This window comes from Ranitomeya imitator, chromosome 1 (genome assembly GCF_032444005.1).
Source record: "Ranitomeya imitator isolate aRanImi1 chromosome 1, aRanImi1.pri, whole genome shotgun sequence".
Classification (NCBI taxonomy): domain Eukaryota; kingdom Metazoa; phylum Chordata; class Amphibia; order Anura; family Dendrobatidae; genus Ranitomeya; species Ranitomeya imitator.
Window position 1 is genome coordinate 526,939,691 of NC_091282.1, and position 16,643 is coordinate 526,956,333.

Genomic DNA, 16,643 nt, shown 5'->3' on the forward strand with positions numbered 1-16,643 from the left:
GTAGTGCTTTTTTGGTGGATTTTTAGGATTGGCAGCCGTCACACACTAATAGACGCTTTTTATTGCAAAAAATAGTTTTTGCGTCACCACATTTTGAGAGCTATAATTTATCGATATTTTGGCCTACAGAGTCATGTGAGGTCTTGTTTTTTGTGAGACGAGTTGACGTTTTCAGCGGTACCATGTTTATTTATATCTGTCTTTTTGATCGCGTGTTATTTTGTTCACCGGTATGATAATAAAGCGTTGTTTTTTGCCTCGTTTTTTTTTTTGTGGTGTTCACTGAAGGGGTTAACTAGTGGGATAGTTTTATAGAACGGGTCGTTACAGATGCGGCAATACCAAATATGTGTACTTTTATTGTTTTTTTACTTGCATACAGTAAATAAATGGATTTATTGGGAAATATTTTTTTTCTTTATTTGGGGATTTTTTTTACATTTTTTTGTACATTCAATTTTTTTTTACTTTCTAACATTGTCCCAGGGTGGGACATCACTATATTAGATCAGATCGCTGATCTGACACTGTGCATAGCACTGTGTCAGATCAGCGATCTGACAGGCAGTGCAGGAGGCTTTCGGCGCCTGCTCTGAGCAGGCACCGGCTATCCACCTCACTTCATGACCCGGAAGGAGTCACGCAGCCATCTTGGATCCGGGGACTCCTTCCGGAACACCGGAACAACATGATCACATTGTGTTGTTCCGGTGGGAGAGCCCCCGTCCCTGCGCAATGCCCCACATACACAGGTTAACAAGTACATATAAGGATTAAATAAATAGTAAATTAATTAAATAAATAGTGATTATATATGAAGATTAGCTACATACAGTATAGTTATATCATCACCAAGAGGCTTTTAAACATCATCCGTCTGGAATATCAGAGAAGCAACACCAAAACAGAGAACCCCTGGGAGATTACCTACACTGCATGGGCGTCCCCAATTATGCAGGTATTAGCACACTGAACATGTACAGGTACCCCAGTTTTGGCATCTGTCTTAGTCATGTTTCTCTGGTCTTATATAGTGAATAACACTATGTAGTAACTCTAGTTTCATCCACACCTTCAAGTGGCCACTTTTCAGGGTTGGATGAAACTGAGATATCATGGAGTCATCAGACGAGGGGCCATAAACCCCTACAAAATGAAAGCCACAAGGATTTAGATCAAACCACTACCGGCTTAGTTTCAGTAAACCTTAATGTTTTACAATGTCAAACAGCCAAATATAGAAGCTTAGAACTGTTTGTGAAGTGAATAAACAAACATTTATCAAGATTGTGTCACTATGAGCATTGTCTGTCACATCTCTAAATGTTTTACAAGAAATGCAGCTATGTGATTGTCTGAATGCATTCGGTATACAATATTTCAATCTTGTTTACAAATCGCCATTTGTATATTGTCCATTTGTACATTTGAGGCAGACAAAGTTAAAACTCACAAGGAGAGAAACAAATATAGTGTACAAAGCTATATTTGTAATGATCTACTGAGGCAAAGTAGCAGCATTGCTTTATAAAATTTATATGAAGTGTATTGTGTCCAATGTTAGCAACCAGGCAACACAAAAAGGAGCTTTTCAAGTGAGATCTTTAAGGTACACAAATGTTATGAAGTGTTTGCCAACAAGGATGTGGTTTCACCAATGGGGGAACCTTTTGTAAAAATAGACTAGTGCCATCACAGCCCCCCTTTACCAACCATCACCGGCCTATAACAGTACAAAGCACGTTCACCCTGGTAATCTAGTCTAATCTAGTATTCAAGAGACATTGCAGGAGACAGAGTTAAGAAGTAGGCCTAATGGAATGCCATGCCCAATTCCCCAATGTGGGGTCCTTTTTGGACTGATTAAAATAGTGCCATCACAGCCCCTTAGACCTAAATGGTGGTGTCGGTCTCTGAGACTTGTAATGCAGTGCATGATCTGCCAAACAATTCCCCAATGGGGGTACCTTTTTTAAAAATACACTAGTGCCATCGCATGCCCCTAGCCAATGGCCTAAAACGTAACTGAACACATTCACCCTGGTGATCTAGTGACAGGTACATTTTAGATTGCAGGAGACTGAGTTAAAAAGTCGGCCCAATGGAATGTCTTGCCCAATTCCCCAATGTAAAATCCTTTTTTTTTTTTAAATAAAAGAGTGCCATCACAGGTCCCTTGGCCAACATGCACCATACAGAGCACGTTCACCCTGGTGATCTACTGTCCGGTAAAGGACAGATTGCTGGAGACAGAGTTAATAAGTCGGCCCAATGTAATGTCATGCTCAATTCCCCCATGTAAAATCCTTATTCTAAAAAATAAAAGAGTGCCATCACAGGCCCCTTGGCCAACATGCACCGTACAAAGCACATTCACCCTGGAGATCTACTGGCAGGTAAAGGACAGATTGCAAGAGACAGAGTTAAAAAGTAGGCCCAATGTAATGCCATGCCCAATTCCCCAATATGTTGTCCTTTTTTAAAAAAATAAAAGAGTGCCATCACATCACCCTTGGTTAAAATGCACCGTACAGACCCCGTTCACCCTGCTGATATAGTGGTTCTTGATGAGAAGGATGAAGATAAGGAGGAGGATAAAAACAAACAGACCAAATCTGGAAGTGTATACCCATGTGTGTTTGAGAAGAGGTGCATGAGAATACACCTCCCCAAAAGAGAGAATGTATTTGAGGATATATTTCGCTGCTTTCACTTGGTGGTGTACAGAAGTCATTTGTTCATTGTTCATTTTGATAAGAGTCAGCCTGTCAGCATTTTCAGTTGAGAGGCGGATGCGCTTATCTGTAATAATTCCACCAGTGGCACTAAAAACCCTCTCTGACAGAATTCTAGCAGCAGGGCAGGCCAGGATCTCCAAGGAATAGAGAGCCAGTTCATGCCACGTGTCCAGCTTGGATACCCAATAATTCAAAGGCACAGAGGAATCACGGAGGACGTTTGTATGATCTGCAAGGTACTCCCTCACCATCTTTGATTGTGAGCAGAGAGTTTTTCAGAATGCTGAGAAGCGAGATGGTGATGCTAATTATGGCGTCATCGCCGCTCACCATCTTGGTGCGGTCCTCAAAGTTTTGGAGGATGATACATATGTCTGACATCCATGTCCACTCCTGAGGTCTTATGTGTGGAGTCTGACCTGAAATTCGACGGCCTTGTTGATGTTGGTAGTCAACAACGGCCCTCTTCTGCTCACAAATCCTTCCCAACATATGCAGCGTAGAGTTCCAGCGCTTGAGGACATCACACAACAGTTGGTGAGCTGGAAGGGCAGCTGAAGCTGTAGCTGACTTTCTGAAATGGGCAGACAGACGGCATACTTTCACAAGCAGATCCGGCAGCTTCGGGTAGCTTTTCAGAAAACGTTGAACCATGAGTTTAAGCACATGGGCCAAGCAAGGTACGTGTGGGAGCTTACCTTGCCTCAGAACCACCACCAGGTTACGGCCATTGTCACACACGACCATGCATGGCTGTAGGTTCAACGGTGTCATCCAAACATATAACTGCTATTTCAGCGCTGTCCACAACTCTTCTGCATTGTGCGGTTTGTCACCTATGCAGATTAGCTTCAGCACAGCCTGTTGCCGCTTGGCTGAGGCAGTGCTGCAGTGCTTCCAGCTTCTGACTGATGTGTTGATTTCAGAGATGGAAGATGAAGAGGAAGAGGAGGAGGAGGTGCAGGAGCTGTAGACAGTGGGGGCAACCCTGATTGACGTAGGGCCAGCAATCCTCGGTGTGGGATGATGTGTTCCATCCCAAGGTCCAACTGGGTCCCGGCTTCCACTATGTTAACCCAGTGTGCCGTCATTGAGATGTACCATCCCTGCCCACAAGCACTTGTCCACGTGTCCATGGTTAGGTGGACTTTCTTATTAACAGCATTGTGGAGGGCACCGGTAATGTTGTGGGACACATGCTGGTGTAATGCCGGTATGGCACACTGGGAGAAATAGTGGCGACTGGGGATTGAGTACCTTGGGATGGTCGCCGCTATCAGGTTGCGGAAAGTTTCCGGCTCAACAAGCCTAAAAGGCAGTATTTCTAGCGCAAGCAGATGAGAAATATTAAAATTGAGGACTGTGGCCTGTGGAGCGTTGGCTTGGGTTCCAAAGACTGGGTTATAGACAACTGAACGCTGTGTTAGGACAAGGACATAGACGCGCTTGCTGATGGTGCTGCTTGACTGTGAGCAACAACAGGTGCAGGGCTAGAGGCATCTTCACATGCACGGTGTACTGGGGATTGGCTTCTACACAAAACGGTGGAAGAAGCAATGGTGTGACCAGCAGACAGTGGTCCTGGAGCCTGGGGTTCGGCCCACAAAGTTGGGTGCTTTGCTTGCATGTGCCTGATCATGCTGGTGGTGGTCAGGCTGGTTGTTTTGCTACCCCTGCTGATGTGGGCATGGCAGGTGCTGCAAATGGCCTGTTTGGGGTTATTGGCAGAGTCTTTAAAAAATAGCCAGTAGAGGAGCTGCAGAGACACCATCACGTGTTTCTCAACGCAGGCAGTGAATAGCCAGGCCTTTCCCCAGGAAGGAACAACCAAGGGAAGGGCAGCATCCAATAAAGGAAAACATCCAATAAAGGAAAACCACCTATGCCAAGCATGGTATCCATCCACAGACAGCTGTTTCGGGGTTTTTGCCCCTCATCAGTGTGGAGTAGGAAACTGGCTATCCACCACCTCGTCTTCCACATCCGCACCCTGCTCCTCCTCCTGACTTTCTGGCAATTGTGTCTCATCATCGTCCACCTCTTGTTACACTTTCCCACCATCGCCTTTGTGGGATCGGGGCTGGTTAAAGCTTTGGTAGCTCTACATGCGATCTCATCTTTCCCCGCTTCAAGTTGACTGGCAGAGATTTCTGAATCTTGAAATGGAAAACTGGACAGCTCTTCAGAGTGTCCAAGTGTGGGATCAGTTGCCTCAGGGCACTCAGCATGGTGAGAGGAAGGTGGATCAGGGTGAGGAATATCCTGGCCACACTCACGGCTACTCAGACTTGACAGTGTGGAAGACAAGGTGGTGGTGGTGGCTAAGTGACAGGAAGCATTATCCGCTATCCAACTAACAACCGTTTCACACTGCTCTGGCTTCAATAGTGGTGTGCTGCGGTCCCCCAGAAACTGGGACAGGAAGGTCGAGCGAGAAGATGTGGGTCTTTGTTGTTGCCCACTTTCACCTTGCCCACGTCCTCGGCCTCTGGATGCATCAGCATCACGTCCACTTCCCCGTCCCTTGCCCCTTGCCTTAGCCATTTTAAATGGACTACTGCACTATTTCAAATGCTCAACACAAATGTCTTTACTACTAAGCGAAATAATATGTGATCAGTATGCCTGCAAATCTACGATTTTTCAAACCTGAACACTAGGCAGGCCTCAGCCTGACCTAACAGACTGTATTAATTTTTTATTTATCTTTTTAATGTTAATTTATGCTAAATAGCTCTGTATAGAATTAGAGTATCACACAGCCAAAAAATTAACACGCCGGCCTCCAATGACCAAACTTACAGCACAGAGATATATGACGGCTGTAACGGAAATACCACACTGGCAAATCTGCGGCCTTTGAATTTTTTGGGATGCTAAAGAGCGCAGTATAGAATTTGAGTATCACACAGCCACAAAGTAAGTACACCGGCCTCCAGTGACCAAACTTGGAGCACAGAGATATATGACGGTTCACGGCTGTAACGGAAATACCACACTGACAAATCTGTGGCCTTTCAATTTTTTTGGATGCTAAATAGCGCAGTTTAGAAATTAAGTATCACACAGCCACAAAGTAAGTACACCGGCCTCCAATGACCTAACTTTGGGCACAGAGATATATGATGGCTGTAACGGAAATACCACACTGGCAAATCTGTGGCTGTTGAATTTTTTTGGATGCTAAATAGTGCTGTATAGAATTTAAATATCACACAGCCACAAAGTAAGAACACCGGCCTCCAATGACCAAACTTGGAGCACAGAGATATATGAGGCCTTTTTCAGTGTATTTAATCCCTTCCCGACCTTTGACGCATACGCTGCGTCATGAAAGTCGGTGCCATTCCGACCCATGACGCAGCATATGCGTCATGGAAAGATCGCGTCCCTGCAGGCCGGGTGAAAGGGTTAACTCCCATTTCACCCGATCTGCAGGGACAGGGGGAGTGGTAGTTTAGCCCAGGGGGGGTGGCTTCACCCCCTCGTGGCTACGATCGCTCTGATTGGCTGTTGAAAGTGAAACTGCCAATCAGAGCGATTTGTAATATTTCACCTAAAAAACTGGTGAAATATTACAATCCAGCCATGGCCGATGCTGCAATATCATCGGCCATGGCTGGAAACACTTATGTGCACCCACCCCACCCCTCCGATCGCCCCCCCAGCCCCCCGATCTGTGGTCCGCTCCCCTCCGTCCTGTGCTCCGCTCCCCCGTCCTCCTGTCCGCTTCCCCGTGCACCAATCACACCCCCTGTGCTGCAATCAAACCCCCCCGCACTCCGATCCCCCCCCCGCACACAGCGACCCCCCCCGATTCTCCGATCCACCCCCCCCGCACAGCGATCCCTCACCCCGTGCTCCAATCCTTCCCCGTGCTCCAATCCTCCCTCCCGTGTTCCGATCCACCCCCCCATGATCCGATCCACCCCCCCGCGCTCCGACGCCCCCCCCGTGCCCTGATCTCCCCCCCCTTATACTTACCTGGCCGCCCGAGGTCCGTCCATCTTCTTTCCTGGGCGCCGCCATCTTCCAAAATGGCGGGCGCATGTGCAGTGCGCCCGCCGAATCTGCCGGCCGGCAGATTCGTTCCAGAGTGAATTTTGATCACTGAGATATATCCTATCTCAGTGATCAAAATAAAAAAAATAGTAAATGACCCCCCCCTTTGTCACCCCCATAGATAGGGACAATAAAAAAAATAAAGAATTTTTTTTTTTTTCACTAAGGTTGGGGTAAGAACTAGGGTTAGGGTTAGGGGTAGGGTTAGGGGTAGGGTTAGGGTTAGGGGTAGGGTTAGGGTTAGGGGTAGGGTTAGGGCTAGGGTTAGGGGTAGGGGTAGGGTTAGGGGTAGGGTTAGGGCTAGGGTTAGGGTTTCGGTATGTGCACACGTATTCTGGTCCTATGCGGATTTTTCCGCAGCGGATTTGAAAAATCCACAGTGCTAAACCGCTGCCGATTTATCGTGGATTTACCGCGGTTTTTCTGCGCATTTCACTGCGGTTTTACAACTGCGATTTTCTATTGGAGCAGTTCTAAAACCGCTGCGGAATCCGCAGAAAGAAGTGACATGCTACGGAATGTAAACCGCTGCGTTTCCGTGCAGTTTTTCCGCAGCATGTGTACAGCGATTTTTGGTTCCCATAGGTTCACATTGAACTGTAAACTCATGGGAAACTGCTGCGGATCCGCAGCGTTTTCCGCAGCGTGTGCACATACCTTTAGAATTAGGCTATGTGCACACGGTGCGGATTGGCCGCTGCGGATCCGCAGCAGTGTTCCATCGGGTTTACAGTACCATGTAAACATATGGAAAACCAAATCCGCTGTGCCCATGGTGCAGAAAATACTGCGCGGGAACGCTGCGTTGTATTTTCCGCAGCATGCCAATTCTTTGTGCGGATTCCGCAGCGTTTTACACCTGTTCCTCAATAGGAATCCACAGGTGAAATCCGCACAAAAAACACTGGAAATCCACGGTAAATCCACAGGTAAAACGCAGTGCCTTTTACCCGCGGATTTTTCAAAAATGATGCTGAAAAATCTCATACGAATCCGCAACGTTGGCACATAGCCTTAGAGTTGGGTTGGAATTAGGGTTGTGGTTAGGGTTAGGGGTGTGTTGGGGTTAGGGTTGTGATTAGGGTTACGGCTACAGTTGGAATAAGGGTTAGGGGTGTGTTGGAGGTAGAATTGAGGGGTTTCCACTGTTTAGGCACTTCAGGGGGTCTCCAAACGCAACATGGCGCCACCATTGATTCCAGCCAATCTTGTATTCAAAAATTCAAATGGTGCTCCCTCACTTCCGAACCCCGACGTGTGCCCAAACAGTGGTTTACCCCCACATATGGGGTACCAGCATACTCAGGACAAACTGCGCAACAATTACTGGGGTCCAATTTCTCCTGTTACCCTTGAGAAAATAAAAAATTGCTTGCTAAAACATCATTTTTGAGGAAAGAAAAATTATTTTTTATTTTCACGGCTCTGCGTTGTAAACGTCTGTGAAGCACTTGGGGGTTCAAAGTGCTCACCACATATCTAGATAAGTTTCCAAAATGGGGTCACTTGTGGGGGGTTTCTACTGTTTAGGCACACCAGGGGCTCTGCAAACGCAACGTGACGCCCGCAGACCATTCCATCAAAGTCTGCATTTCAAAAGTCACTACTTCCCTTCTGAGCCCCCACGTGTGCCCAAACAGTGGTTTACCCCCACACATGGGGCATCAGCGTACTCAGGAGAAACTGGACAACAACTTTTGTGGTCCAATTTCTCCTGTAACCCTTGGGAAAATAAAAAATTCTGGGCTAAAAAATTATTTTTGAGGAAAGAAAACGTATTTATTATTTTCACGGCTCTGCGTCATAAACTTCTGTAAAGCACTTGGGGGTTGAAAGTGCTCACCACACATCTAGATAAGTTCCTTTGGGGGTCTAGTTTCCAAAATGGGGTCACTTGTGGGGGGTTTCTACTGTTTAGGCACACCAGGGGCTCTGCAAACGCAATGTGACGCCCGCAGACCATTCCATCAAAGTCTGCATTTCAAAAGTCACTACTTCCCTTCTGAGCCCCCACGTGTGCCCAAACAGTGGTTTACCCCCACACATGGGGTATCAGCGTACTCAGGAGAAACTGGACAACAACTTTTGTGGTCCAATTTCTCCTGTAACCCTTGGGAAAATAAAAAATTCTGGGCTAAAAAATTATTTTTGAGGAAAGAAAACGTATTTATTATTTTCACTGCTCTGTGTGATGAACTTCTGTGAAGCACTTGGGGGTTCAAAGTGCTCACCTCACATCTAGATAAGTTCCTTTCGGGGTCTAGTTTCCAAAATGGGGTCACTTGTGGGGGGTTTCTACTGTTTAGCCACATCAGGGGCTCTGCAAACGCAACGTGACGCCCGCAGAGCATTCCATCAAAGTCTGCATTTCAAAACGTCACTACTTCACTTCCGAGCCCCAGCATGTGCCTAAACAGTGGTTTACCCCCACATATGGGGTATCAGCGTACTCAGGAGAAACTGGACAACAACTTTTGGGGTCAAATTTCTCCTGTTACCCTTGGGAAAATAAAAAATTGCGGGCTAAAATTCATTTTTGAGAAAATAATTTTTTTTTTTTTTTTCATGGCTCTGCGTTATAAACTTCTGTGAAGCACTTGAGGGTTCAAAGTGCTCACTACACATCTAGATTAGTTCCTTTGGGGGTCTAGTTTCCAAAATGGGGTAATTTGTGGGGGATCTCCAATGTTTAGGCACACAGGGGCTCTCCAAACGCGACATGGTGTCCGCTAATGATTGGAGATAATTTTCCATTTAAAAAGCCAAATGGCGTGCCTTCCCTTCTGAGCCCTGCCGTGCGCCCAAACAGTGGTTTACCCCCACATATGGGGTATCTGCATACTCAGGACAAACTGGACAACAACATTTGTGGTCCAATTTCTCCTATTACCATTGGCAAAATAGGAAATTCCAGGCTAAAAAATCATTTTTGAGAAAAGAAAAATTATTTTTTATTTTCATGGCTCTGCATTATAAACTTCTGTGAAGCACCTGGGGGTTTAAAGTGCTCAGTATGCATCTAGATAAGTTCCTTGGGGGGTCTAGTTTCCAAAATGGGGTCACTTGTGGGGGAGCTCCATTGCATAGGCACACAGGGGCTCTCCAAATGCGACATGGTGTCCGCTAACAATTGGAGCTAATTTTCCATTCAAAAAGTTAAAAGGCGCGCCTTCCCTTCCGAGCCCTGCCGTGTGCCCAAACAGTGGTTTACCCCCACATATGAGGTATCGGCGTACTCGGGAGAAATTGCTCAACAAATTTTAGGATCCATTTTATCCTATTGCCCATGTGAAAATGAAAAAATTGAGGCGAAAATAAATTTTTTGTGAAAAAAAAGTACTTTTTCATTTTTACGGATCAATTTGTGAAGCACCTGAGGGTTTAAAGTGCTCACTAGGCATCTAGATAAGTTCCTTGGGGGGTCCAGTTTCCAAAATGGGGTCACTTGTGGGGGAGCTCCAATGTTTAAGCACACAGGGTCTCTCCAAACGCGACATGGTGTCCGCTATCGATGGAGATAATTTTTCATTCAAAAAGTCAAATGGCGCTCCTTCCCTTCCGAGCCTTACCATGTGCCCAAACAGTGGTTTACCCCCACATGTGAAGTATCGGTGTACTCAGGAGAAATTGCCAAACAAATTTTAGGATCCATTTTATCCTGTTGTCCATGTGAAAATGAAAAAATTGAGGCTAAAAGAATTTTTTTGTGAAAAAAAAGTACTTTTTCATTTTTACGGATCAATTTGTGAAGCACCTGGGGGTTTAAAGGGCTCACTATGCATTTAGATAAGTTCCTTGGGGCGTCTAGTTTCCAAAATGGGGTCACTTGTGGGGGAGCTCCAATTTTTAGGCACACGGGGGCTCTCCAAATGTGACATGGTGTCCGCTAAAGAGTGCAGCCAATTTTTCATTCAAAAAGTCAAATGGCGCTCCTTCCCTTCCAAGCCCTGCCGTGCGCCCAAACAGTGGTTTACCCCCACATATGAGGTATCAGCGTACTCAGGACAAATTGGAAAACAACGTACGTGGTTCAGTTTCTCCTTTTACCATTGGGAAAATAAAAAAATTGTTGCTGAAAAATCATTTTTGTGACTAAAAAGTTAAATGTTCATTTTTTCCTTCCATGTTGCTTCTGCTGCTGTGAAGCACCTGAAGGGTTAATAAACTTCTTGAATGTGGTTTTGTGCACCTTGAGGGGTGCAGTTTTTAGAATGGTGTCACTTTTGGGTATTTTCAGCCATATAGACCCCTCAAACTGACTTCAAATGTGAGGTGGTCCCTAAAAAAAATGGTTTTGTAAATTTCGTTGTAAAAATGAGAAATCGCTGGTCAAATTTTAACCCTTATAACTTCCTAGCAAAAAAAAATTTTGTTTCCAAAATTGTGCTGATGTAAAGTAGACGTGTGGGAAATGTTATTTATTAACTATTTTGTGTCACATAACTCTCTGGTTTAACAGAATAAAAATTCAAAATGTGAAAATTGCGAAATTTTCAAAATTTTCGCCAAATTTCCGTTTTTATCACAAATAAACACAGAATTTATTGACCTAAATTTACCACTAACATGAAGCCCAATATGTCACGAAAAAACAATCTCAGAACCGCTAGGATCCATTGAAGCGTTCCTGAGTTATTACCTCATGAAGGGACACTGGTCAGAATTGCAAAAAACGGCAAGGTCTTTAAGGTCAAAATAGGCTGGGTCATGAAGGGGTTAAAACACCAAAAAAAAAAAGGGGGGCACAAGGGTGGCACACACAACTATGCTACATATGCCGGACAAACTATCAGTTTCCAACAGGCCTCAGTCTGACAGAACAGACTGTATATTTTTTTTTTTTGTGGGGGAGGATTTTTTGGAGAAAAAAAAATTGGTATATAGACAGTAAATAAGCTGCAGTAGCAGCAGACAGTTATGGAGCTTTGGGACGGATGCAGTGGGACCATTGGACGCACATACAGTGCCTGCAGGCCTTGCACTGATGTGGATATGCTGTGCCGTGCCTGCCTAGCGCTGCAAAATCGGGAACCAAGAATTAGCCCTAAAAAGGACTGTTGGATTCTGAGGAGTTGTGGATGTAAGAGTTGGAGACCTACACTAACTCTAAAACCACGATTCTGACCCTATCTCGGCAGCAGCTCTCCCTACTGTCGCTGAAACAGGAGCAGAATGTTGCGAGCAGGGCAGCGCCAGGTCTCTTATACTCGGGATGATGCTGTATGGCCCAGCCAATCACTGCACGACCACAACAAAGATCGCTGCGGCGTTTCATGGCCTGGCAGACAATCCCTGCACCGTGATTGGGTCTCTAAAGTCCACCAAAATTGCTGGGTGGAGACTGCAGTTACCGCCGAATAATCCCGAAAATGCTCGCTGCTCGCCGAGTACGATGAGCATAGCGATACTCAGGCGAGTAACGAGTAATGGCTAGCACGTTCACTCATCACTACTCTCGTCCCATGGTCCATGGCACTAATGAATACCCTGTGGTAAGACATTTATCACCTATTCTGTGGATACATGATACATGTCTTTCCTTGATAAATATGTAAGCATTATAGATTTAACAGCCAGCTTATTAAATCTTAGGTTAACAATGATATGGATTAAATTTTATAACGGCTGTTATAGTTTTATTATATCCTGAGCTTTATTGATAGGTATATGAAGCCACACATATTGATATAACTCTTAGGCTGGGTTCACACTGCGTTGTGTGAACCCGTTTAATGGACTACGTTTCACCACAGCATAACGCGGTGTAACGTAGTCCGTTAACGCCGCCATTACTTGCAATGGCGAACACATCGCTAGCGCACGCCCATAATGGGCGTGCGCTAGCAATGTGCCGTCATTGAGTGACGGACCCGAGACGTGGGCTACAGCGTTTCCGGGTCCGTCACTGCTAGCGCAGATAGAGCTAGCAGATGCTCCATCTGCGCTAGTGCAGTGCCAAAGTCGGCACTTGCGTTAGTGCAGTCCGTTTAACGGATATGTTGAACGGACTGCACAATTCAAGTGTGAACCTAGCCTAAGACACTGAACAAGTGAGAACTAATACTGATAATAACATGATTATATGATACTTCTATTGTTAAGAATTCTATAGTATTTATAATTACAGTAATGTCCTTTGCTGGACCTACCTGTGCACCTTACAGTGGCACCTTCCCATGTTCCTTTGGCTGTACAAATAGATGTACTGACTCCTCGATCAGGGTTAAATCCAGATGAACATTTATAAGTCGCTTGGCTCCCAAATGTGGTTTTGGCAGATACTATTGTTGCAGAATTAGGACGTGATGGAGGCTGTCCACAGTTAATCTCTGTGTTTGGAAAAAGAAAAAAGTAAAGTTAAAATGTCCGGTCTATCTCAAATCTTCTTACTTCAACCTCAGATATGGTGAAAAGAAAACACATTATTTCTTCATGTATGTCTTTATCCCCATCACTGCAAAGGATGTACATTATAATTTTAAATACATGAATAAAATATTAAGGCTAAGGTTTAATGGAGTCCATGATCCCCAAAGTGCATTTTAAAGAGAATCTGTCAGCAGGATTGAGCCCTATAAACTAAAGGTAGGGCCATGAAGGCACCGTGATGCAGATTAATCTGATACCTGATGTGATCCACTCAGTGGTTATTTAATACTCATCTTATGAAGTTTTCATAAAATGACGTCTTCAGTGCCTCTGGGGGCTTTGGCGCAAGACGTGGGGACAGGGTCTTCTTCTTGTTCTCTGCCTCCCCACCAGCCTCCTCTGCTTTTTGTGCAGGTCACTGCGAAACGCGCGTTGGGGAAGTGGCAGTGTCACCATCGCTGGTTACAGGTAATTTTGTCTTCTTTTATTGTATTACATGGCCATATGCATCTATACTCAGGTTCCCCTTTGTGGCCAGTACATATGCACTATTACACTTTAGTTTATGATTTACATGCTTATGTCCACATGGGGCAGGATTTCCTGTTTATGGGTATGCTTTTTGTATGCTGGCTATTTATATTTAGTTACTATCCTGTGACAGCGGTGGTGCCATATTTTGGCTCACCACCTTGTATCTTTGGTTTTATTCCAACGTTCCAATGTTTTTACATATTTTGCTGACTAAAAGAACATGTGAAAATAAGAAACACTTTTTATTAAATACAACAATTAAATACTGAATTTAAAAAGACAGGAGAAAACAAGGAAAATGAAAAAAAAACCTCCAAAAAATCAGGGAAAAGGTACAGATAGGTAGAGTGTTTTTACAAATAATGCAATTTGCAAAAAAATAAGTAAAGGATTATTTAAGCCTGCTGAGTAGAAAGGAGAGGAAAAAACTCACACCTCTACATGGGTATCATTCCAAAACACATTGCAGCAGCTTTTTTTTAAAGTGCTTATGTAACATAAACGCCTGCAAACAGAGAAATAGACTTATCATATGAACCAAAAGGGCCCTTAATGGTAAGTTGTCTATAGTATACTGAAAAATTGCTATTGCGGCTGTTACAAAAAGTACGCACAAACATGAAATGCTTCCATTAAATGGAGATGGTGGTATGATTAAAAAAATGGTTCAAAAAATGGTGTTACCTGCCGTGGAATGCTGAAATGGCCAGCAGTGCGTGAGGAGACTGTACCAGAAAAAACCTGCGCCCGACGAGCACCGTTTCGCTAAATAGCTTCTTCAAAATTTTGCAGTGGTCTATTAATTTTTGCCAGAGCTGTACATTTAATTTCCTTTCAAAAACTATTCAGCTGCACAATGCGTATCACAAACATTTCACTTAGAGCAATGTCTTCTGCTGAGAGAGGCTTAGGACAGATGTGCCAACCGTGACAATATGCGTTAATGTCCTCAGTGCGATAGCATTGTACAATGTGAACTAACCTTGCATTGGCATGAACAAGCGTTGAACATCTGGAGAAGCTATTAAATCGCCAACAATCCATGCCAACCTTCTATTCGTATTTGATGATGAGGGTGCTGATATCAGGACAAATCTCTGAATCAATGTCAGGATCCTGAAGTCTGAAAACATCTTTTTTGATAGTCTCTTTGAACTGGACTAGTAGGAACTCCAGTCCTGTCATCCAAGAAGAATTTGCAAAGGCACCGGCAGACATTGGCCAGGTACCAAGGTCGGCAGGGGTCAGATGGAATTGAATATACTGCCATTGTTCAGGTTTAGAAGACTTCCTGATTGTTTCAATGCGGTTACTGACATAGACATAGAAGCGTTTTGTCTTGTTGTATTTATAACCCAGAACAACTTTGCTGTCTGTGTGGAATATTGTATCATCCACGTGGATAGTTCGCTCTGTATGAAGTCTGCAATCTCTATGGTTAGTACAACCTCTCAGAGTTCAAGTCTGAGTATGGTGTGCTCAGATTTAGGAGCCAATTTATCCTTCCCAAATAGAAATCCAACATGAGCTTCATTGTTAGAGTCTATAACCTTCAAATAGGCAACATCTGCAATGGCTTTAGTGCAGGCATCAGAGAATAAATGGATCTCCTTCCTTTGACTTGTAGCAAAAAATGCCAAAGTGTAACTGTGAGGTGACCAGGGTGGTAATCATGGGGAGGGGCTGTTTTGATCCCACACCCTGGCACCCTGCAAAGAAAACATAATGTCCCATCTGGTGTGTGGTGTGGGAATATTGCACAAAACTCATGGTTGCGTTTGCAGACCCTGTTGATCCCATATTCCCATCTCCAGATGATATCACACACTCAGGAACAGACATTGTATTCTGCTTTAACAGTGTAACTGGAGCGCCCCTAGACACAGGGCCACGAGTTCTCGGTACCGGGCCTTTCTGGTTCGGTTCTGAGGCTGTCACGGTGGCTAGACCCGGTCCGCGACCCTGCTAAGGGGCGTCCAATAAAGGTGGTACAGTCTATCAGGGATTCGTGACGCCACCTGTGGTACTCGGTCAGGGTGACCGACGCTGCTGTGGGGTCCGCTGGGGTGATGTAATGGCAGCTAGATGGTATACCTTCCCACAGGTGAAGTATGTCCCCAGGGCTTCCCAGTAAGGTGGATGTGAGGTGCAGTCAATAACGAGGACACAGGGTTGCAGTCTCTTTACCTCTTTACTGAAGACTTCAGGATCCTCAATCCAGAGCACCCTTAACAGGCTTTCTGACACCGGCCGGTCCGATGGGCACATCCAGAGTTCCCTTTGCAGGTGGAAATCAGTGCCTACCACTAGCGCCTGTGTGTTGTAGTGCTACCCTGCTGAGCATTCAGAATAGTCCTTACAACTGCTGTTCTCGTTCGTTCGTTCTTTCTAATTCTCTCTCGCTTGTTCCAGATGTTACTAGATTCTCATCCCCCAATATGTTATGGCTAGGACGCACCCGTATGACGGGAAGGCTCGGAGCTCTTCCGGGACCCTAGAGACGCCCCTCTCCACGCGTTGCCCCCTATGTCTTCGTAGGAAATTTAAGGTAGACAGCCAACCTATAATTAACTGTCCGGCGGAGTTCGAAGTAAGGCCTAGAGTCAGTTACTCCCGCGGTGTTCCGGCCACCGGCTATGCGCCTCAGTAAGATGTTGCCTCTGTCTCACGGCACGACTCCTACTGGCTCTCCTTTGTGCTTGATCTCGTTTACACTGTTCCACAATATCCTTCCCTTCGTGTCTCTCTCTTAGGATACCGCCGCGGGGTGTGCAGGCGCGGTTCCGATATGTTCTGCTCTGTTCGATAGGCACCTGCCAGGTTCCCACGCCTGACAGGGACCCCCCTGCGTCTTCTCCCTGCAACACCCCCTGCCACGGGATGTTGCCTGAATCCAACCCAGTCAGCTTCTGACTAACTTCCTATCCAACCCCTAGTTTT

At 45.2% G+C, this 16,643-nt stretch overlaps 1 protein-coding gene across 1 annotated transcript in view; it reads right to left on the reverse strand.

The window, feature by feature from the left end:
• SUSD1 (sushi domain containing 1) overlaps positions 1 to 16,643 on the reverse strand; it is a 466,537-nt gene that overhangs the window by 289,793 nt on the left and 160,101 nt on the right. Inside the window, exon 5 of the mRNA XM_069767010.1 lies at positions 12,950 to 13,129. Within this exon, the coding sequence (XP_069623111.1) occupies positions 12,950 to 13,129 (180 nt within the window). The remainder of the gene's footprint in view (positions 1 to 12,949; positions 13,130 to 16,643) is intronic.